Source organism: Sus scrofa, chromosome 12 (assembly GCF_054392235.1).
Source record: "Sus scrofa isolate SSC_HxYL_T2T_F1_AM1 chromosome 12, Sscrofa_HxYL_maternal_Yorkshire_Landrace_v2.0, whole genome shotgun sequence".
Lineage (NCBI taxonomy): Eukaryota > Metazoa > Chordata > Mammalia > Artiodactyla > Suidae > Sus > Sus scrofa.
Window position 1 is genome coordinate 387,010 of NC_139394.1, and position 23,623 is coordinate 410,632.

Here is a 23,623-nt window from a genome sequence, read left to right on the forward strand (position 1 = left end):
GGCCCACGGAGCAGCAGGGTCTGCGGGCTCCAGAGAGAAGGCATCTGGAAGCTGGCGCCCCGTCTGTCCTGACTGTCCTGTAGGCTTTGCCTGGAGCCGACCTCCACCCGTGGGCTTCTGCCGCCATGCGCCCTGACCACGAGCTGAGTGCTCTGCCAAGTCGGGCCGGTCGTGAGCCTCAGGGTGGCCCTGGGACCCCCAAACTCACAATAAGAAAACAGCAGCCACCCAAAGCAACAGAAATAAAAGCAAAAGTAAACCAGTAGGACCTAATCAAACTGACAAGCTTTTGCACAGCAAAGGAAACCAAAAAGAAAACAAAAAGACAACTTTCAGAATGGGAGAAAATAGTTTCAAATGACACAACGGACAAGGGCTTAATCTCTAAGAGATACAAAAAACTTGTACAACTCAACAGCAAAAAAGCCAACCACCACACTGAAAAATGGGCAAAAGACCTGAAGAGACATTTCTCCAAGGAAGATATACAGATGGCCAAGAAGCACATGAAAAAATGCTCATCACTGATTATCAGAGAAATGCAGACCAAAACTACCGTGAGATACCACCTCACGCCAGTCAGAATGGCCATCAGTAACACGTCCACAAATAACAAATGCTGGAGGGGGTGTGGAGAAAAGGGAGCCCTCCTACACTGCCGGTGGGAATGTAAGCGGGTACAGCCACTATGGAGAACAGTTTGGGGATGCCTTAGAAAACTATAGAGAACCACCATATGACCCAGCACTCCCACTCCTGGGCATCTATCCGGTCAAAACTTTCCTGGAACAAGACACATGCACTCGCATGTTCACTGCAGCTCTATTCACAAGAGCCGAGACATGGAAACAGCCCAAATGTCCATCAACAGACGACTGGATTAGGAAGTTGTGGTGTACATACAAGTGGATTACTACTCAGCCATAAAAAAGAATGAAATAATGCCACTTGCAGCAACCTGGATGGAACTAGAGACTCTCACACGAAGTGAAGTAAGTCAGAAAAAGAAAGACAAACACCGTATGATATCACTTATATCTGGAATCTAATGTAAGACACAAAAGAACCTTTCCACAGAAGAGAAACTCATGGACTTGGAGAACAGACTTGTGGTTGCCGGGGGGAGGGGGAGGGAGTGGGATGGATGGGAACTTGGGGTTAATAGGTGCAGATTGTTGCCTTGGGAACGGATGAGCAATGAGACCCTGCTGTGCGGCACTGAGAACTATGTCTAGTCACTTATGATGGAGCCTGATGGAGGATAATGTGCGACAAAGAATATGTGTGTGTGTGGCTGGGTCTCTCTGCTGTACTGTAGAAAAGTGACAGGGCACTGTAAACCAGCCATAATGCAAAAAATAAAAATCATATATATAAAAGAAAACAACAGTCAAAGGAAATAAAGGGTCCCGTGGGCCTCTATCAAGACCTGGCGTGAGTCACAGGCCGCGAACAGGCGCTGCTGGGCACCCAGGCCGCCCCGGGCGGAGGGCGCTGTCCCCGCGAGGCCACGGGCCCGTGCTCCCTGCAGGGCCTCGGTGGGGGGCTTTTCTCTTTCTCCCGGGGTTTGTCACTCATTACGAAAAGCTGAAGGCAGAGTGCAGGTGCACATCTGGGGCCTGGAAGATGCTGGGGGGCCTCCAGCCCCAAACACACCGCCAGGCAGTCACCCAAGAAAAACGCAACATGTCCACACCAAGGCCTGGCTGCCAAAGCTCAGGCAGCTTCACCCCAGAAAAGCTGAATGCTGGAAACCACCCACGCGCCCACACACCGGGCACACATGGCCACACACTGTCCCCCCAGCGCCCCCCCCCCGGGGGGGGGAATCTCAGGCAAACCTGGGGGGAAAAGACCGCACCCCGAAGCCTCCACAGGACTCCATCTATGCGGCATGCAGGAAGGGCGCCGTGGTGACGGGGCGGGCCGCAGCCGCCGGCCGGAGGAACCAGGGGACCCACCGGGAAGGGGCCCCTGCTCCAGGTGCACCATCCGCGGCCTTCGCCTGGCAGGCTCCACAGGCAAACAGCGAGCTGAGCGCTCCTTGCCCTCCAGCAGGATAGGCACGGCCTGCTCGGGGTCGCCCGGGACCGGGGGCCACGCTTTCTTCAGCAGAACGCAAAACGTGAACTCCAGGCTCATAAGACTCACCTGTACAGCTGACGGTCGTAAAGCTAGAAGCAAAGAACTGACAGTTACTTACTTAAAAGTCACTAGGGATTTTCAAACAATACAGCAGGTGCGGAACAGGAGCCTCTCAGGCAGTCACTGCCCCCGTGGTCCTGCTTCCAAAGGGCTGGAGGCACGTCCCGGCGTCCCCCCGCCCCCCAGCTACAGCTCACTGCACGCCCAGCTCCCAGACGCAGCCTGAACCCTCCCTGGAACCCGAGCCCCAGCTTCTACAGCCACCGCGCTCTCTGTGACAGGAAGCCGGGGACGGTCCCCAGGCTGCTCCGCCGCCTCCGTCACACGGCGCCAGATTCCACTTTGAAAGTGAGAAATGCGACCAAACACTTAACAGTTTTGCCAAAATCAAAAACGAATTAAGGGCACTAACAAGGTGAGGAGAAAAGATCAAAGCACTGAGTTCGTCCCGGAGGAGACAGAACTCTCCTCCGGACAAGCAACAGGACGGCTGCTTGTCCTCAGGAGGGCCTGTCGCCCAGTCCTGCACCGTTGGGATGGCAGGTCGCACTTAGCCTCGTCTGTGTCGCAGATGCCCTGAGGATCTCAAAACCCAGGGAAGTATACACACATCCTGGCTATGACTGCAGACCCAGGGGTTCCCACCGTGGGGACATGGCTGGGGGTGCAGGGCCACCCGCACGTGAGGACACCCCCAAGTGCCAAGCCCCCGAGGGGCTCGACACAAGAGGCACGTGCTCTCTGCAATGTCCAGCCCACACTGCCCAGCCAAGGACACTCAGCCACAGGGCTTCAGGCCCAGGACTGACCCCCAGCACCAAGAGACCCCAGAGAGGGGGCAACTCTGCCGGCTCTACACTGACCTGCTGGTGGATCTGCTTCAGGCCCTGCACAACCTTCTCGTCCAAGAAGTCCGAGGTGGGCCTGCGGGAGTTTAAGTGCAGCGTGAGGTGCCGGGAGAGTGTCAGGGAGCCCGCATGCAGGCCCGGTGCCCCAGCTCCCACATGCAAGCACCAGCGGGGGGGGGGGGGGGGGGGTCCCCTCCCTGAAGGCGCATCCTCTCAACAGGATGAACGAAGTGCCTTTTTGGTCAGCGGTTCCTGGACAACAGAGACTGGCCTGTGATGAGGGAAAAGGTGCCCGCCTGAGAGCCGGGACCCCAGGAGGGGGAGCAGCCTGGCTCCCAGCTGCCGTGTGACCTGCCCTGGAAAAGAGCAAGACGCCAGGCAGCAGCAGGGCGCTGCGCCCAGGAACCTGCAGTTCTGGAGGGCTCCCCGGCCCCTAACTGCCCAGGTGGCACAATGCTCGCGGCTTCTGCTGAAACCCACTTTTTTCTGCTTTTTAGGGCCGCACCTGTGGCATACGGAGGTTCCCAGGCTAGGGGTCTAATCGGAGCTGCAGCTGCCGGTCTACACCACACCACAGCAATGCAGGATCCAAGCCGTGTCTGTAACCTACACCACAGCTCACGGCAATGCTGGATCCTTAACCCACTGAGCGAGGCCAGGGATCGAACCCGCAACCCCACGGCTACCAGTTGGATTCATTTCCACTGAGCCACAGCAGGAACTCCCTGAAACCCGCTTTCTTTGGAGAGGCTGGGACTTGGGTCCACACCAGGCAGGGAACCTGCACGACCAGCCCCCTCCCTGGGCAGCACGTGTTGTCACACACTGCAGGGGGCGGGGGGGGGGGTGGTCCTGCGTCCTGTGCAGCTGCCCTGGGGGAGGGTGCATTAGATTCCAGGTCCCCAGCCAAGCCCACGGGGCCACGTCCCCCCATATGGCATCCTTCAAATGCACCACAACTGTGGGTCTGAGGCAGGGGGCCTGGGGCCAGGAGCGTGGCCAGCGTGGATCCCGCTGTCATCGCACCCCAGGGGTCACCCCCAGGGACAAGAAGCCACTTAAATACAGTTCCCCTCAAACTGGAGTCCAAGAAGCAGGGCACAGAAATCACAGTGCGGTGCGGGCTCTGCCCCGAGCAAGGGTCGGGTGGAAGGTCCAGTGAGAAGACAGAGCAGCTGCTGCGCACACTCACGCAGGGCCCTTCTGAGCCGCTGACGCCCGCTCTGCCGGCCGAGAAGGCCCCCGCGGCAACTTTAGTCCGTGTTCCCCCAACCGACACGTGAGTAAAGACTAAAAACCGGGGTGGCAGGAGAGGCCCAGAGGGTGGGGTCCCCCGGAGAGCACCTGTGGGAACACGGGGCCCCGCAGACCCTGCCCGTGGAGACCCTGGGCACAAATGAACGGGCACGTGGACCCGGCTCCTACCTGCCCTGCTGCTCAGCCAGCGCACACAGGCTGCGGGCGACCTCCGCGCAGGCCAGCACGGCCCCGTGCCGAGTGTGTAGGTCCGGACTCTGCGTCAGCGACAGCAGGCGCGGGAGCACTGCCGAGGACACGTGGGAGCGACCGTCAGACTCCCGGTTTCAGATCCAGCCGCCAGTCACCTGTCCCGTAACCATCAGGGAGGACTACGGGACGGGCAGACTCGTGTCACGTTCCCTAAACTGGAACCAGGTGCCCACCCACCCCACGTAGAAAAGACACGATGGCAAACGCGGTCCTTTCCTTGACGACCAGGGGGCGTCACCAGCACAGACTGCTGCTCTGTCCTGGGCACACCGTGCCAGCCCCGCCCGGGAAGCCAGCGCAGGGCGCCACTTGCTGTCTAGGTGCCCCCTGTGGGGTCCATCAGGGCCGCTTCTGCACGGCGGCGGGAGGCAGCAGCTCCTGTGTCCCCAGGAGGAAGCCTGCGCCCGCCGCCCGCCTGTGCTCTGGGGGCACCTGGTGTGCGCTCTGTCCCTGACGAGGCACAGACTGTTCCTCGCAGGCTCCCGGGCAGACGGGAAACCCCCCAGGGGGCGGCACACAGGGTGAGGCGTCCATGCACACGCGTGTGCACTGTGCCACGGGGAGGAGCACCTACCGTCCCGCGCGCTGTGCTCGGGTGCCCGCTGGGCCAGGTTCCGCAGCGCCTTCGCCGACAGCTCCCTGATGACCCTGGAGGGGGACAGAAGCCTGTGAGCCCCGCCCGTTGAGGCTCCGGTGGGGCTCAATCCCGGAGAGGCCGGGGCCTGGGAGCTGCCGCTGACCGGCTGCCCGTGAGGGGGCAGAGAGCGCGTCCGCTCATGACGACGCCACCCAGTGTCAGGTGTCCCTCCTCCCGCACCCAGGAAGGCAGAGGGTGCCAGGGCCGGGGAGCCCGCGGGCCGAGGGTGGCAGAGGAGGCACACGCCCCCTCAGCACAGGCACTTCCAACCCAAGCTCGCGGACACGTCTCCACACCCACCGGGAGGGAGCCCCCCGGACCGGCCATGAGCCGAGGTCCCTCCGGAGCTGCCAGGGGCCACCTGGGGTCTAGGCAGACCCATAGACGACCTTTGACACTGACGCCACCAGCCCCCTCCCGGCGCCAGAAGGCCAGAGGGCAGCACCCACAGCTCCCGGTGGAACAGGAAGCAGTTGCTTCCTTAAAATAACCATCAGGAGGCTACAGAACAAGACGGGAACACAGAAGAGACAGCCAAAAAGAAAAGAAAGACTCAGATAAATATTACGTGTATTTATCACGATCAAAAAGAAATTTTAATGCTGTTTCTCTGGATACTTAAATCACTTGGGGTGTGTCTTAAGTGCCAGAGAGGGTTAAAAAGAACCCAAGACAGTGGACACCCCTCAGAAATGTACACGGTTGCCCGTGTAAGAGAACACGCACTCGTGAGGGCAGACACACACCACGGGAGCATGTCTGTACACAACTGGGTGAGGCCCCCATTTCCACGGGCCATACATTCACCAGGACAAGGAAGAGACCCCATCTATGAGTCTCCTCATGGGTATAACCCAGGCCAAACCCAGAAAGGCAGGAATACCTCCACCTCCGAGGAATCGCAAGACACCAAGGCCACAGTCGTGCTTCATGAACCCGAACACCGAAGAAACACGAGCTGGGGTGAGGGGAGGCCCGCAAACTGGGCTCCAAGGAGGACCAGACAACCTCGCCCCCTTGCTGATCCGTGCATCCTGAAAACTTTCGGTGTTAAGAGCTTATACTAAAAAGATTTCCACAAAGGAGCTCTCGTCATGGCTCAGTGGTTAACAACTCCGACTAAGGAACCATGAGGTTGCAGGTTCAATCCCTGGCCTCGCTCAGTGGGTTAAGGATCCGGCATTGCCGTGAGCGGCGGTGTAGGTCAGAGACGTGGCTTGGATCCTGCATTGCTGAGGCTGTGGTGTAGGCCAGGAGCTACAACTCCGATTAGACCCCTGGCTTGGGAACCTCCATATGCTGTGGGTGAGGCCCTAGAAAAGGGAAAAAGACAAAAAAAAAAGATTTCCACAAAGAACGTTTTAAACACAATTAACAAAAAGCCAGGAGGGAAAAAGAGAAACCAAACAGCAAAATGACAGGCGTGAAGTGAATCACCATCGCATCAGAGGAGAAAGGAGGCCGCGCTCAGCAAAGGGCCCAGGCCGCGGACTGGGCGCGCAGCAGGACCGTCTGCGGGAGGCCGCCCCAGCCCCGACCGGACCGGGGGCAGCGGCGGCCTCAAGGGGTCAGGCTGGGCCCGGGGCCGACTGCAGCCAGCAGGCCACGAGCCTGAGGCTGCTTTTTTGTTGTAAGGCCCAAAGCTTAGAATGGTTTTCACATTTTCTAAGGGCAGCATAAAGAAAAAAAAAATCAATAAAATATATGGGACAGCACCTAAAATATTTATTACTCTCTGGCCCTTTAAAAAGCTTGCCAACCCTTAAGCCGTAAGAGTATCGAATTTCACTTTAAGAAATCTAACATGAAAGGAAAGGGGACATTTCACAAAGACAAAGGGTCAATACATTTGTAAGAAACAAATACTGCACATGTACCCGCCCCAACCAGAGTCCCACCCAAAACACGGGAAGGAAGACCGACAAAACTGAAAGAAGGAATGAGCATTTCAACAGCCCCAAAGGTCGCTTTCACAATGGGTGGGAGAGCTGCTGTCCGAGGTTTCTGATGAGCGGGGGAAGAGGCCAATCAATTTCTCTCAGGCTCAGTTCACTGGATCTTTGATGCAAATTATAAGAGGTTTTGGTGTCACAGCTGTAGTTATGCCTCAAAAAGCAAAACCTGCACCACAGCCAGGAAGACGCTCAGCAAGAGAACCAGGAGGAACCCCTGCCCTGGACGCACCTGCAGAGGCTTAGCTGCAACCCGTTCCCTGGCGAGTCAGAAAGAAGGTTCTCCAAGTAACGCCCGCCATAAACCGGGTTTCTGGACACAGAACCTAAAAAGCCGCCTACACCACAGGCGGTCACGCCCCTCAGACCTGGCTGGCCTCGCAGGAGACAGTGAGCCAGCTCCCCAGAGGTGCTAACAGCAGCGCTGACACCTCATTCCGCAGGGGCCCGCCCCTGAAGAGGCCTGTTTAACCACCTGGGAAACACAAAGGCCCCTTGAACGGCCAGCAACCAGGGCAAAGCTAGGGCCGCACGCTGGGAGGCGGATCCTGCAGCCTAAGTCCCTGGTCCCTAAGGCCCTGCAGAGGCCTCCGGAAGCAGAGCTGGAGGCAGAGAGGAAGCCGCACACAGTGGCTTCAGGGTTGCACCTGCCCCCAGCCCCCAGAATGCTGTGTGGGCTCTGCTTTAAATCCAAGCAACACTCAGGCCTGAAGACTGAAACTGACATCACTGCTCAGAAGTGACCATAAAATATGAACTCTACAGTCAGACAGCAGACTTACGGCTAACAGCCTCGATTTAATCTCTCCTTTAGGGGGAAAAATAAGAATTCACATCTGACAGATAAGCTCATAGATACACCTGACTAATCAGACAAACACACAAGCAGGAACCTACCCATCCCAGTGGTTGATCTTCATGGCAACCAGGTGCTCTATCATCGGCTGTGTGTACTCGGGAAAGCCGGCGATAAACATGCTGGAAGAGAACATCCCGAGAGGGTGAGAGGCTGGAGACGCAGGCGCTCCCACGCCGCTTCTGAGAACAGGACACGGCACAGCCACTTTCGAAACCATGTGGCAGTGTCTTATAGACACACAGAAATCCCCTTAGAAATATTTATCCTAGAGAAAAGGACTCCTAAATAAAGGTTCGAGCATCTTTATTCATCAGCCCAAAACTCAAAACCACCTAAACGTGGGCAACCGGGGGGACGACCAGGCAAAGTGTGGGCGAGCCACAGACTCGAGACGGCTCAGCGACAGAGATGCGGGAGCGACGGACACGCAGGCACCAAGCACAGCCTTCGACACCGCCGTGCTGAGAGGGAAGCCGGGCCCCAGGGCTCCCCGGTCCCTCTGAGCCCACCCGTGAGACACTGCACAGAAGGCATCAGCGCACCAGTAGCTGGCAGGTGCACCCGGGGCCGGGGCGCTGAGCCCCCGCGCAGCGGGGACAGGGCTGCCTGCCCAGTGGTGCATGTGGCCAATGCCGTGGACCTGCACACGCCATCCAAGGATGGCCTTAAAAATGAAAGTCACAGGCGTTCCCGTCGTGGCTCAGTGGGTTAAGAACCTGACATAGCATCCGTGAGGATGCGGGTTCAATCCTGGCCTCTCTTAGTAGTTGAGGATCCAGTGCTGCCGTAAGCTGCAGTGTAGGCACAGATGTAGCTCGGATCCTGCGTTGCTGTGGCTATGGTAGCTGCAGCTCCAATTCGACCCCTAGCCTGGGAGCTTCCATGTGATGCGGATACGGTCCTGAAAAAAAAGAAAGAAAGAAAGAAAAAGAAAAAAAAGTCAGAGTTCCCATCGTGGCACAGCAGAAATGAGGCTGCAGGTTTGATCCCTAGCCTCGCTCAGTGGGTTGAGGATCTGGCGTTGCAGTGAGCTGTGGCGTAGGCCAGTGGCCTAGAGATTTGACCCCGAGCCTGGGAACCTCCATGTGCCTCGGATGCAGCCCTAAAAGACCAAATAAATAAACAAACAAACAAACAGTGGACCTATAAACACATATAACCAAATCACTTTGCTCTACATTTGAAACTAAGAAAACACTATAAATCAGCTGTACTTCAATGTGAAATCAACATTAAACTTTAAAAAATATTCACTTCACATCATTTATACAAGCAAAAGACCAGGCAGAAGCCGACGCCGGCAAGGGGAGAGCTTGCAGATCACACCCCACATGCAGGACGTCACGGCAGCTCCCCATGTGGACGCTGCACCCGGGCAAGAGCCAGGCCGGCCGCATCCTGCCTGCTGATGGGAACGCGCTGGCTGCGAACTTGAGAAGCGGAGGTGACGAGCCTGCGTCGCGGAGCCTGGCAGCGGCTGCCAGCAGCACTCGCCCCTCTGTGTCTCTGCGTCACGCTCTGGCAATTCTCACACGATTCCGAGCTTGCTCAGTGGTGTTTCAGGTGTGACGTGACCGTGATCAGTGCTCTCCGACGTTGCGGCTCTGCCTTGCTGGAGCCGCAGGCGATGGCTGGCCTTTCTCAGCAATGAGGCTTTTTTCTTTTACAGAATAAAATACATATATTTAAACACAGTTACATTCACACAGATTATTATATCATGGATCTTAAGAAACAGATTAGGTGACTCCCTCTGGAGAAGTGGAATGGAAAATATGCTGAGACAGATAGGAAATTTATTCTGTACTTTATCCCATTTTGTATGGCTTTCATCTTTACTATTTAGTATTGTCTATTACATTTCAATTTTTCTTTAAAAATTAGCATTATATTAAAATTGTGTATATTATGCAGCTAAAATTTATAAAGAAGAAAGCCTTATATACACCATTAAACATTTTATATAGCATAATAAAAAGAATAACTGGTAAGAATAACAAAAATAATACACCCTCTGAAAATAGGTAAAATATAAAATGCATAAATTGGTTAAAAAACAGTGTAACTATCTAAGTATGTCCTCACAATTTGTTACATCTTATTGATTCTTCAATATAGGCATTACACCATTCTAGGTGATGTGATAAACAAGACATTATAGACCTTACATTGTACCATGAAGAGAAATGGTTATTGATAATACAGTTGTAGAACTGTATTATTTAATTGTACAGTGGCATTGTTTAATAATAATTATCATACATTCTTTGATGGAGAGGAAATCAGAATCAGATCTAAGGAGACGCCAGCATTCTAAGAATGTCGTCAAATGACCCCCTTCATGGTGGATTATGCACTTATTTACTATGAGATATATTTCTTCTCCAGAGATTCCTTGTTTGTGTATCAATTGTAGATTTCTGGTTTGCAGTCATTCTGAAGTTTTGATACAAGAGTCTATATGTATATGAGGTTGTTTTAAGTTGTTGTTCTCTTAATTGCAAGTTCACCTCCAGTGTCCCGCATTTGTACCCACCTCTTCTCATGATTTCTGACTTTGGTGGTATAATTGTGCAGGATGATTTCGTATCTTTACTGTATATACACCTTTACTGGTGAGCCTTGTCATTTGTGGCATTTTTGTTTCCTGTTGCCGATCTTTTCTTTCCTGCCTAGAGAAGCTCCTTTAGTATTTGTTGTAAGGCTGGTTTAGTGTTGCTGAATTCTCTCAGCTTTTGCTTATCTGAGAAGGTTTTGATTTCTCCTTCAAATCTGAGTGAGAGCCTTGCTGGGTAGAGTCATCTTGGTTGGAGGTTTTTTCCTTTCATCACGTTAAGTATATCATGCCACTCCCTTCTGGCTGGCAGAGTTTCTGCTGAAAAACCTGCCCATAGCCTTATCGGGGTTCCCTTGTCTGTTATTTGTTTCTTTTCCCTAGCTGCTTTCAGTATTTTCTGTCTTTAATTTTGGTCCGTTGGGTTAGTATGTGTCTCCTTGGGTTTATTTTATATGGTAGCCATTGCGCTTCCTGGATTTGAGTGAGGGGTTCCTTTCCCATGTTGGGGAAGTTTTTGGCTATTGTCTCTTTGAGTATTTTTTCTGTCCCCTTCTCTCTTCTCCTTCTGGCACCCCTACAATACGGATGTTGGTGCGTTTCATGTCGTCCCAGAGTTCTCTGAGACTCTCTTCATTTGTTTTTAAGCTTTTTTCTCTTTTCTGTTCTGCATCCGTAATTTCCACTAATCTGTCCTCCACCTCGCTTATTTGTTCTTCTGCCTCCTGTATTCTGCTGTTAGCTGCCTCTAGTGAGTTTTTTATTTCCGTTATTGTATTTTGTATCTCTTCTTGTTTAAGTTTTGTATCTTGTATCTCTTTGGTCAGTGTTTCCTGTAAGTTATCCGTCTTTGCCTCCAGTTTATCTCCAATGTCTTACATCATCTTCAGCATCAACAGGCTCAAGTCTTTTTCCGGGAGGCTGAGAATCTCCTGATCACTTAGCTGATTTTCTGGGGTTTTTCCTTTCTCCCTCCTCTGAGTTATAGTCCTCTGTCTTTTCATTTTTATAGGTTTTTGGTGTGGTGACCTTCTTACAGTTGTAGCCTCTCTTACTTCTGAGGTCTGCCCCCCTGTGGCTGAAGTCGGTATGGGGGGATTGCTGTAGGCTTCCGATGGGAGGGGCTGATTCCTGCCCCCTGGTAGGTGGGGCTGATTCTAATCCTGGGTGGGGCTTAGTCTCCGGATGGGACTAGAGGCAGCTGTGTGCCTGAGGGGTCTTTAGGTAGCCTGTTTACTGAGGGGTGGGGCTGAGATCCCACCAGGGTTGTTGTTTGCCCTGGGGCTTCTCAGCACTGACTGACGGGTGGGGCCAGATTTTCCCCACATGGCCCCCTCCAGAGAAAGGCAGCTGCTGAATATTACCGAGAGCTTTGCCTTCCATGTCCCTCCCTCACAACAAGCCACATTCACCCTTGTTTTCCCAGGATGTCCTCCAAGAACTGCAGTCAGGTTTGACCTAGGTTCCTATGGAGACCTCGCTCTGCCCTGGGACCCAGTGCACGTGAACGTCTGTGTGCGCCTTTTAAGAAGGGGTCTCCGTTTCCCCCAGTCCCGTGGAGCTCCTGCGCATAAACCCCACTGGCCTTCACTGCCAGCTGCTCCAGGGGCTCTTTCTCCCAGTGCCGGATCCCCGCACGTGAGGGTTTGATGTGGGGCTCAGAACTCTCACTCCTGCAGGTGAGTCTCTGTGAACCAGTCAGTGTCCAGTCTGTGGAGCTTCCCACCCGGGAGGTGTGGGGTTGTTTATATCGCAACATCGCCCCTCCGACCTCTTGATGTGTCCTCCTGTTTTTCTTCTGGAGTAGGGCATCTTTTTTAAGGTTTCTGGTCCATTTGGATGGAGAGTGCTCAGCCCTTTAGTTGTGAATTTTGTTGTTTTTAGGAGGGAAGTTGAGCTCCGGTCCTTCTATTCGCCATCTTAAGCCACCCTTCTTCCACGCTCTCTTAAAACCACAACACCTCTCAAACCCCTGGACTCCTTTTTCTAATCTAGCCTCCCTTCCGCCACACTCAGCCTAGATCTCCTGCAATGAGGCATTTTTAAATGAAGGCATGTGTGCTGTTTTTGGACATGCTGCCACCGCCTGCACACCTACTCGACCTCAGCGCAGGATACCAGGAACACTCCCGTGCAGCGGGAAGCACATCAGCCCGAGACTCGCCTTCGTACAGAGGCCTGGACCCGACCCGCAGCGTCCCCAGGGTGCCTGCGCTAGACCGGCCCCCAGCCGACCAGCACCCAAGTGCTTCCAACGTCATGCGCTGCGTGCCACCCTCAGGTGGACAGAAGGAAGCACATGAAACGAACTCTCTAAAAGACACAAGAAACTGGGCTGACAGGCCCCCAGGGGAGAATCAGTGCCTGGTTTTTCCTAAACGCCCACTGCGACTTCTCGGTTTCCTGTCACGCACATGTACCACGTGTTCCAGAGATGCCCTTTTGTCCTTAACGCCTCTCTGGAAGCCGACCGCTTGCACATACTCTCAACCCGCCTGTGGCCAATACCCACCGCGGACCTCACCACCACCCACACTGCTTGGCAGCTGCCAGGCAGGGCCGATGGCACAGCCGGCCAAGAAAGGGAAACAGGATTTTGTCCAGGGCTCACGGGGCACACTACGTGTACCGAAGGAGCACAGGTGCCAGGCAGGCCTGCGTGTGCCGCAGGGTGTGAGGTCGGGAGAGCCAAATCAGGGCAGTTATTGCTCAGGACATGAGGGGAAGAAAAGCAGAGGCTTTTTCAGCAGTGGGAGTCCCTCTAAACATGATCAAACAGCCTGAGCAAGAATCACAAGGAAACACAACAGAAAAGCCCAGTCAGTGGACGCTGTGGAAGGTGTTGGAAGTGGAGCCGAGACAGGGCCGCTGGCACCAGCCAACAGCCGGCGTCCCCAGGCCAGGACCGTGCCCCTCCCAGGGTTCCAAGAAGCAGGCAGAGGAAGCAGCGCTCACAGCAAGAACCAGACCGAGCTCAGCCACCCGAGGGCTAGTTCGAGCCCTGGCGCCAACTAGCGGGTGACCCTGGCGAAGCCACACAGCTGGAAGCGCCAGCGCAGGCCACGCCCCGCCCCGCAGGCGCAAGTGCACAGGACCGGAGCCAACGTCCCCAGGGCCTTCGGGACGGCACAGCAGGGACAGGACCAGGTCACCAGCCGGATGTGGAGAGCGGGAGACGAGAAGCAAACCTCAGCTGACCCCGTGGAGGGCCCGCTGTTCACCAAGTCAGTAGGGAAGAGGCACACGTCCCTCCGACGCTTCCTTAGTGTGAAGAAGTGTGGGGATCGGAAAGCAAAGGACTCCAAAGCCAAAGACGACAAAAGGCATCTTTAGAGGGGCACGCGGGGCTGTGACACCAGCAACCCGCTAGGAAATTTACGAGAAGACGGACAGAAAGGGCGGGGCTGCTCCTCGGCCTCCGCAGGAAGCAGCGCCGGCCTGCGCTCGAGCCCCCGAGTGGGACCGAGGCCTCCAAGGGCCACGGGCTGGGAGCCGGACAGGGACACAGTGAAGGGAGCCCACGGCCCACATCTCTGTTCCTACAAGCTCCAGAGGAGACCAGCTGCAGGGCCAGAGGTGGCTCAGGGCCAGGGCGCGAGGGAACTTTCTGGAATGTCCTGTTGATTGCAGCAGGGGTTACATATCTGCCAAAACCCGCGTTTTAAGTTGGTGAGTTTTATTGCATGTAAACCACATGCGTAAAAGTGGAGGACACAGTGAATCTGATTTTTAACAAAGGGCTCTGTCTTAAGAACCCAGGGGACGCTGCGAGGACGGGGCAGCAACTGAGAGCCAGCGCCCGTGGATGCCCGGCCTGAGGTGGCCTCTGCGAACCGCAGTCAGGGTGTTACATGTTTCTCGACGGCCTCCTCCGGACCCATCCCGTGAACGACCTCGAGATGCCCTAACTTGGGAAACACTGTTTTACCGGAACAGAAGAAGGACAGTCCCTTCCAATGGTGGGTTTCGCGCCGAGAAGCTCCCCATGTTCACAGCTCCCGCAGCCCAGCGGCCCCGAGAGGCAGCGCACAGGTCTGGCTTGTGGCCGTTGCGCCAACGAGCAAGCCCTCGGCAGACACCGCTACAGCAACAGGCCGGTTTAGGGGGAAAGCCGTCAGCACCACAAGTGTTCCTGAAACTGTTAACTCGGCTCTAAAAAGTGAGCACCGTCTGAGCACAGGCCCGCACCCCCGCCCCCAGCCGCCCCTTCGGAGCACGGGACCCCGCCCCATCCATGCCCCGGGCCGGCCCTGACCCGCCACTGTCCCTCTGGATTTATCTGCACCTTGTAAAGTTTTATGTCAGTGGAACCGCACACTATGCACTCTGTCCCACCAACGTGAAACAAAGGTTCAACAAGAGTTTTCAATCCCGGGAGTTCCCGTCGTGGCGCAGTGGTTAACGAATCCCACTAGGAACCATGCGGTTGCAGGTTCGATCCCTGGCCTCGCTCAGTGGGTTAAGGACCCGGCGTTGCCGAGAGCTGTGGTGCAGGTCGCAGACGCGGCTCGGATCCCGCGTTGCTGTGGCTCTGGCGTAGGCCGGTGGCTACAGCTCCGATTCAGCTCCTAGCCTGGGAACCTCCACATGCCGCGGGAGCGACCCTAGAAACGGAAAAAAAAAAAAAGAGCTTTCAACCCCGTTTTTACCTTTCCTCAGCAGCCCCTCCAGGAGGAAGACACCAGCAGTGGAGGTGGTCTGCGACTCCGAGAGAACACCGCAAGGAGGATCGGCACCAAGAGCTTACCTTACGACCAGGAAACAGTTCGCTCTGTTGCCCACGGCAAAGTAGTCGGCGGCCGTCAAAACGTCAATCCCGTGCGGGAAAGCGCCCTGATGGGGAAGGTCAAGTGGGGGGAGAAAGAGACGAGCGATTTTAAGGCGCAGAGGCCTCTTCAAAGCGCAGGAACCCCCTGCAGACACGCTGCGCTTACGGACAGAGAGAGGCAGGACACAAGCTGACAGCTAAGCCAGGGCCACGACGCGCTCGCCCAGGGACGTTTTCCTGACAATTCTAGCATTTCAACTTTAAAATGTCATAAAAGACCTTTCTTTAAACCGCACACCGCAAAAAGACAGCAGGTCTCGGCAGCTTTAAGGCTTCTCACTTTACCCAACCCCAGCGCCCCCTGGAGGGGCCGGCACCTCCCTGGGCTGTGAATCCTGGACGAGAGCCACCCCCCAACGGCTGGCGGGAGAATAACCAAGAACGTGACCGGGAAGCGCCAGGTGGGGGCCCGGCGGCCGGCACCCAGGAGCCGACTCTGAAACGGGGGTGCGGGGGCCGGGTGCCCACACCCAAGTGCTGGCCCAAGCCTGCGAGTTTTACCGATACCGCTTCTGGTGACAACCGTGGAAAACGGAAAACAAGAGAACAGTTTTCTGAAAGGACGCAATGACAAGCTCTCGACTGAGGCATGAGGCCTTGCTGTCTCCAGCCTCGGGAGCTGTGGGGAGGCCTGGGTCCCTCTGAGCCAGTGGCCAACAGGCAACGCCCACGCCCCAGACAGAGGGACCCACAAACTGCTGAGCTCCCACGCCGTCTCCACGGAGCCCCAACCTCGGGGACAAGCCCGCACAACCAGCTCCCGGGTAAGCGACACTCGACTCCGAACTGTCAGCAGAGCCCAGCGGGTTTGGTGCGGACACAAGGTCAGGACCAGAGGTCTGGCCCTCGAGCCCACACAGCTCAGTGCAGGGGAAGCCCCGCCACCAGAGGGGCGACCGTGCCGGGGGGGACCCCTCCCCGACCCCAGTGCCGCCCACACTGGCCTGAGGCTGAGCCAGCAAAGGCCGCTGCGCCCTCTGCTCCACCGCCCAAGCCTGCCGCCCCCCGGCCAGCGTTCCGACGCCTCCTGGCGCCCTAGGCCCTCCTGGTCACCTGGCCACTGGACATCCAAGCGTCACGTCTCTGTCCAGACAGCTCGTCCCCGCGAGGAGGAACGGAAGGAACAGAGGTGGCTGGTTCTGGCAATTCTCCCCAAGGTGCCTCCACAGCCAGGGGCAGAGATGCCTGAGCCCCACAACAGGCCCCCTCTCAAGTGCCTCCTGAGCCAAGGTCAGGGTCTGTGGGCACCCAGGAGCCCGGAGGACGCCTGCCGTGGGCCGCGGACCCGCCGAACCACCCTCGCTGGCTCCCAGGCTGCAGGAGACGCGGCGCACAGGCCCACAGGGCGCGTCTCTCACACACGGCTTGGCTTCCCTGGACCTGCAGACACGTGAGCGCAGGAGACGCCTGGCCGCTCACCTCCCGGTCGGCCCCACAGCCCCCCTCCCACTGTCCCTGGGTGGCCCGGGCTCCCTGGCTCGGCCTCCAGCCGTCCCCTCTTGACCGCAGGGCCCACCAGGCAGGGATCTGGGCCCGAGGCCCCGACCCTGCCACATCCTCCCCCATCCGCCTCCCTCCTTCGTGGGTGCGCTTACTGCCCGCCTGGCACAGGGAAGCTCGTCCCCTCCGGGGTTGGCTGTCACTGCCCAGCTTTCACCTCAGGGCTCCAGGCAGGTGGGACCAGGTGATGCCCAAGGACACCAAGTCCCGGCTCCACGGGGCATCAGTTCAGCCTCAACGCCACGTTCGGAACTGGCGCCCTCGGCTCGCAGCCGAGCCCCTCCACCTGCGCAGGTCCCAGCTCCTGGCACGGGCCGTGGAACCTCCTGCTAAGCCACTCTCCTCGCAGCCCACGGGCTACGCTGCCGCCTTCGAGCGGAGGTCAGCAGGTCGGCCACCCAGGCAGGCGTCCTCACCTCAGTGACCGCTCCACAGTGCCCACCACAGACCTGGCCCGGCTTGAAGCCCTGACCCCTTTCTCTGCTCCACCGAGGGCTGGGGGACCCTCCCCACTACCCGGCTGTGGGGACGGGGTGCCTGTCGTGCCCAGCGCCCGCATTCCCGGGAGGGCTTCCATCACACACTGAACGTGACCCCCGGGAGCCTCACCCTGGCTCTTGGTGGCCCAGGAATGGCAAACAGACCCAGAGACTGTGGCCCCAGCACCAGGAAAGCAGACCCCGGCTCATCAGCAAGGCTGGCCTGGCTGCGAGGACCTTGCCGGGCTCTGGGGCGCCCGACGGGCAGTCCCTGCACACACGACCAGCAGGAGTCTTAGAATCGAATTACAAGTCTATGCAGACCTTCCCTCTCGCGGACGCCCGCCTCGCCCGTCTGCCGAGTGGCCCCCCTGCCTGGGCTTCCCACACCCTGCATCCTGCCTTCTGCCTCCAGGGCCCCAAGGGTCAGAAGCTCGTCACCGCTTGTCCCTGCTGTCACCTGCTGACTCCCATGCCAGGACACACTCACTTCCAGCCCAGACCCCTCTCCTGGCATCTCCCCAAACAGGACCCACCTCTGACCCCTTGGCCTCCAGACTGGCCATACGCCCCAGGAGGTCACTGTCACCCAGAGCACGAATGACCTGGGGACAAAGGCCACACCCCCAGCCCAGGCTGACCGGCGATGAGAGGTTTGGGGCTGGGGGTGGCCAGCGCGTGGGGGTGGGCGGGGGCCACACCTCTGTCCCTGCCCAGCCGGGCTCCACCACCCACATCTCTCCCGGCCATGGCGACTGGGGTCCTCGGAGGGCCCTTGGCAATGTGTCGGGCACCGAGGCCTGGCTCACACACAGCCAGTCTCCTGCGAAACAGCTGCCAACTGTCCCAGCTTGGTCCGCGCTCACCTGCTGCGTTAGGGGTGAATCTAACCAGAAGACGCCACGTGAAGCGTTAGCTCCTTCTAGGTAAAGTCTTCACCTACACTTGAAGCTTCACTGCTTCCACCTCTGTATCTACAGGAAGTTTCAGGAATGAGGATTTTAAACAGTAACCGTACCTGTCTCCCCACGTTCTCCTGGAAAGCGGCCTGAGAAAGAGAAGCACAGAGAGCGGTGCGTTAGGACTGTGCCGGCCGACGCCAGAGACGACGCGCAGACACCCGGGGTGTGCAGGACACGTGACCCACGGCTTCACTGTTTTAAACAAAGGTCCTCACTGCTGGCCAGTTAGAGCCTCAAAGGAGGCTTCTCCCTCTCTCTTCTCATGTCCTGGTGCTCTTTAAAATCGCAAGAATCCAGATTTATTCCATCAGACGCATCCTGACGCGCGGCCTTCAGCTCTCAGTGACGGGCCTCGGGCCAGGGTCTACGCCAAACAGGCCCAGGCCCGCCTGGTCACGAGGAGCCCCGAACCCACACCATCCTGCCGGGGATTCGCCACGACAGCTCACAGGACGCTGGCCTGCGGTGCCTGGTCTTCCAGGCTGCTCTCCCCAGGACCTGCCGTGGACAGGGTCCACGTCCCGCCCCTGGGCCCAGAGCAGGGCCATTCAGAAGGTCAAGATACTAACGTAGGAAGTCCCCCTGTGGCACGGTAGGCTAAGCATCCGGCGCTGCCACAGCTGTGGTACAGGTTCAACCCCTGGCCTGGGAACTTCCACGTGCTGCGAATGTGGCCACAAAACAAACAACAACAAAACTAAGAACGAGGTGTCCTTAGCTGGGCCTTCCTGCCACGCTGATCACACATGCAGGGTGTGCAGCACAGCCTCATCGCCATGCGCCGCCTGCCAGGGACAGGGCAGAGGGCAGAGGGCAGGGTAGGAGCTTCCTGGGAGCAAGATGGTAACCCGCAGGGCTTTCGCCTCTGCCTCAGCGCCATCACCTGTGGGCGCCGGGAGGGCACAGGCAGGGGCGCACGAGGAACCCAGACAATGGCACGTGGAGACCATGTGACATGTGCACCCGCCCCCGAGCCTCTGGCAGGTGTTGGCGGGTGTCGCCTCCAAGACGGCACGCGGCGGGGTGGGGGGCATTTCCCCGAGAGCCTTTGTACAGCTTCACGCTGGCACCAGGGAGACTCAGGTTTCGCTGTGAACCATTCTGCACCTTTTGCAATAAATTCATTGAAGCAAGAAACAAAAACGCAATAACCAAGAGGCAGTGGAGAGCGAATGCAATGCCAACGTACGTGACACACAGTGCCATCTGGAGCACGCTTACTGCCCGGCAACGTCATTTAAAAGGCAAACAACAGGAGCTCAGCAGTTAACGAACCCGACCGGGATCCGTGAGGATGCAGGTTCGATCCCTGGCCTCGCTCAGTGGGTTAAGGATCCGGCGTTGCCGTGAGCTGTGGTGTAGGTCGCAGATGCGGCTCGGATCCCGCGTTGCTGTGGCTGTGGTGTAGACCAGCAGCTGTAGCTCAGGTTCAACCCCTGGCCTGGGAACCTCCATGTGCCACGGGTGCAGCCCTAAAAAGACAAAAAAAACACCGCCACTCTGACTCCCCCCTCGCCCCCAAGAGCAGGAAGTACGTCTGCCACGGGAAGGTGCCTGCCTGTTCCCGGACAGAAGGCGTCCTCAGCACCAGCGAGGAAACACACCGAGTCTCTTCTCCATCAGCCCTCGACTCAGTCCTCACAAACAACTCTTTCTCGGCCTAAAAATGATACGCAAACGGCCTGCTCTGGTCCCTTCAGGGGTCCCATTTGAATGAGGCCTCCGAGGGTGTGGCTTAGCTTGTGTTTTGCCTCCTGTCCGTCTGTCCTTGCGTCAATGCAGTTGAAGTCCCAGACCAGCCAAAAGCGCTGACGAGGGTGGGGCTGCCCTCCCACAGCCACGCGGCCCCTCGGCAGAGGAAGCAGGAGGGACGCACGGCGGGAGAGGCGCAGCATCACTGCCACCACAGAGGCCAGGGCGAAACCCAGGCAGGGACGCCACGCCCCTAAGCGGAGCAGCCACAGCAGACGCTGGCGAGGCCAAGGGCAGCCCGACCACAGCCAGCCGGGGGGGCGGGAGGGTCCACCGGTGCAGCCCCTCCGGAAACCGGCAGGGCCTTTTCCTGCAGAACCACGCCGGCAACTCCCCCGAGACCCAAAACTGTGTTCTTGGCATCTTCCCCGGAGAGACCGAAGTTAGGCTCACACTGAGCCCCGCGTGAGGAGGTTCACAGCAGCTTAATGCGTGACACTCCCAAACCAGAGACGACGCGGAGGCCCTGACAGCGCGTGCGCAGCCCGGGGTGGGGGTGGGGACCGCTCTGGGGAAGGGCCAGTCGCCAGGGCCGTGGCCCGAGGCCCCAGTCACCTCAAAAGTGAGGCAGGGTTTAGTGCCAGACACGAAGTCAGGGGCAGAGGTCAAGGCCCGGCCCTGGGAGCTCGCCGCCGCGGGCCGTGAGCACGTCCTTCTCAGCTCAGGCCCGTCTCCCCGGGGCGCCGACACGTGGGGAGCCTGCTGCGCGTCACCTGACACATCCAGCACGACAGCTGGCAGCGAGCAGCGGCCTCGCCGCCGTCTTCCCACTACCTCAGAGGCAGCTCCCCAGGACAACGAGCTGGTCCCCAGCCTGCCACTCTCTCCGACACTCCAGAAGGACGGAAAGGCTGTCCCAGGGCTGCTGGTGGCATGAGCCCCGCACCTCAAGGCCTCCCAGCACCTGGCCAGCGGCACAGGGCGGAGGCAGAGGGAAAGGACGGCCCCTGACCCTCTGCGCCCCCACCTCTCCGAGCGCAGTCCCCGAGCGGGGTCCCGGGAGCAGGAACGGGAGCCACAGCTCTACGAGGAAGCAGCTTCGCGCTAAGAGAAACCTCACCCTGGCGATGAGGGCTCAGCCCTCAGGGATGACGGTCAGGGCCAGGGATGGAGTCCAGGCTGAGGCTGAGGCAACGCCAGGGATGGCGGGGCCAGGGATGGAACCCTGGGGCCAGGGATGGAACCCGCGTCCTGGCGCTGCAGAGATGCCACAGCAGAGGAGCGGACAGAGCGAAGGTGCAGAGCTGGATGAGTGACCGCAGAGCGGCCATGCTTCAGTTTCCTGCACCCACAAACCCACACAACCGCTGCCCGAGCCTCTGCGGCACCTTCTGCCATCAAGCCCCAGAACTGGCATCCACTCCTCTCCCGACGCCTAAAAATCTGCTTCCGACCTCTGAATCGGTGGGCAGAGTGAGGCCCGCGTCCCACGGGGGGGCCGCCCACTCCTGAGCTGTGGCCCCTCGGACACTCCCCATCCCCCGACCCCCGGGGGGGAGTGGGTTCCGGGTCCGAGCCGCCCACCCCCTCGAGAGAAGTAGCAGAGCTGGGAGACTCACGGAGGCTGCTCTCCGGCAGTTCACGTCTCGGTCGAACACGGCAGTGACCACCAGCGCGCTGGGAGGAAGGGGCAGACAGCAGTTAATCACGCGGCTCTCTCGGCAGACCTGCGACGCTGACCCCCCTGCCCCTCCCCTCCGCGACTCCCCTGAGAGCCCACAAGGTCCCGGGGAGGGGGCCGCGTGCACCGCTCCTCTCGGGGCAGCAGAAGCGGGGAGCCCCGCGCCCACCCCGAAAAAGCAGCTCTGAGGTGCCCCATTCCCAGGCCAAGGCACGACCACGCTCAGGACGAAGGAAGCCCTCAGGCTGCGCTGAAACCCCCTTCCCTCCGGTGACAGCAGCAAACAAGGCAGAACAGCGTGCTGTTTCCAAGTCTCGCCTGCAACCTTGCCTCTCTGGGCAGCCCGGGGAGAACGCGGCCAACCAAGGGTACTTCCGACACAGAGGTGACCAGAGGGCCACCGCCCTGCTCCCCGCTCTGCCCCCGCACCCCCCCCAGCACACCCCGGGGCACGTCCACACCCGCCCGCTGCTCCCACCAGTGGCCCCTGCCCTTCCACACCCCCGGTGCCGGACGGCCGCCCTCTCCCCAGAGCCACGACATGTCGCGCTGCCTGGCGCAGGGGCTGCCGGCGCAGAGGCTGCCGGCGCAGAGGCAGCCCCCTTTGAGGTGATGCTGGCCGGCGGGGGTCACCCCAAAGGCTGAGAGGTGGAGGAGGGAGGGCGGAGGTGCAGCCGGGGAGGACCCGGGACGCTGCTGGTCTCCGAGGTGCGGGCGTGGCCACGAGCCCAGGGACGCGGGTCTCTAGAAGCCGGCGGAGGCAGAAATCGGATTCTGCCAGCGGGCTCCAGTCGAACCAGGCCCAGGAGCCCGTGGTTCCAGCCCAGTGGGACCCAAACGCTGAAACGCCCCTGGGCAACAAGAACGAGCACACCAGCAACTCGCGAGAAAACATGGAGGACCTCAGCTGCACTCCGAGTGACAGAGGCCAGAGTCAGAACGCTGTGCGCCGCCTCCTTCGCAGGCCTCCGGGCAGTGGCGACGCGAGGGGGACGGGACACAGACCCGCGGTGGGCAGGGCTGGGGGGTGGCTGCGGACAAGGGGCAGAGGGAGGGGGGCTGGGGGTGGCGGAGCCTTCCGTTCAGGACTGAGGTCGTGGAAGCCAACCCGAGGAAGCTGCCGCGGCGAGAGTGAGTTTTCCTGCGCGCGGACAGGAGGGAAACCATCAGGAAGCGGGGCCCCCGATGGCCGAGGGAGCGTGCCTGTGTCACAGCAACGCACGCGACAGGCAGGGCGGGCACACAGGCCCCTCCCCTCTGGGCGGGCGAGCACCTCGGAAACGACCGTGTGTGGATGCTGCCGAGCGAGACACCCAGGGGAGCAGCCGGGAGAAGAGGGAGGCCCTGGGCCGGCACTGGGCTGGAACCCGGGTGTCCCGCGGAGCGGGAGTGGCACCCAGGTCCCGGATCCTAAACACTGCTCTCCCCCGAGAGGAACGCCAACGCCCGGAGGTGAAGATGCAGGGCCGGGCGAGGGGAAATCAAAGCCTGGGCCAGCCTGTCCTGCTGGACATGCAAAAAGCGTTAACAAGAGCACAGAAGCCCGTGTGAAGTAGCTCTCAACAAAGGCAGGGCCCTTTGTGGAGCAAAATAAACCAAGCCCGTTAGACAACCGCCCAAGGGTGAAAGAAACACGCTGAGCCCACGCCGACGAAAGGTCTAAAAAGCGGAGGGTACGTGCACCTGTGCAAGAGCCACCACCTCTGGCCACGCGCGGTCCTCGAGGGCACCAGGGGGAGAACTGGAGAGGCGCCCACACGCACAGCAGTCCCCAACACTCTCAGTTATTTTAAAGGAAAAGCTAACAAACACAAAACGCTATCTTCGCAGCCCTCCCCTGGCTGGCCGAGGCCAACCCTGCCCACGGTGAGTCTGGGACAGCAGCCTGGGGCGGGGGGCACGGCCCCGCGAGCCGCGCAGTGAGAGGCCGACACTCGGGAGCTGCCGGGGGGCTGGTGGGAACTGCGCTTTTCTTCT

General features: G+C 58.7%; 1 protein-coding gene across 7 annotated transcripts in view; it reads right to left on the reverse strand.

Annotated features, from left to right (window-relative positions):
* The window catches only part of TBCD (tubulin folding cofactor D), a 122,584-nt gene that overhangs the window by 21,748 nt on the left and 77,213 nt on the right, over positions 1-23,623 (reverse strand). For all 7 annotated transcript variants that reach the window (XR_014820203.1, XM_084982673.1, XM_084982676.1 and 4 more), the window contains 8 exon segments: positions 21,585-21,642; positions 18,330-18,359; positions 15,252-15,337; positions 7,989-8,069; positions 5,077-5,150; positions 4,419-4,536; positions 3,009-3,069; positions 2,152-2,174 (listed from right to left, as the gene is read on the reverse strand). Coding sequence is in view for 6 of the 7 variants with exons in the window: in XM_084982673.1 (XP_084838799.1) it covers positions 2,152-2,174; positions 3,009-3,069; positions 4,419-4,536; positions 5,077-5,150; positions 7,989-8,069; positions 15,252-15,337; positions 18,330-18,359; positions 21,585-21,642 (531 nt within the window). In the remaining variant the exon portion in view is untranslated.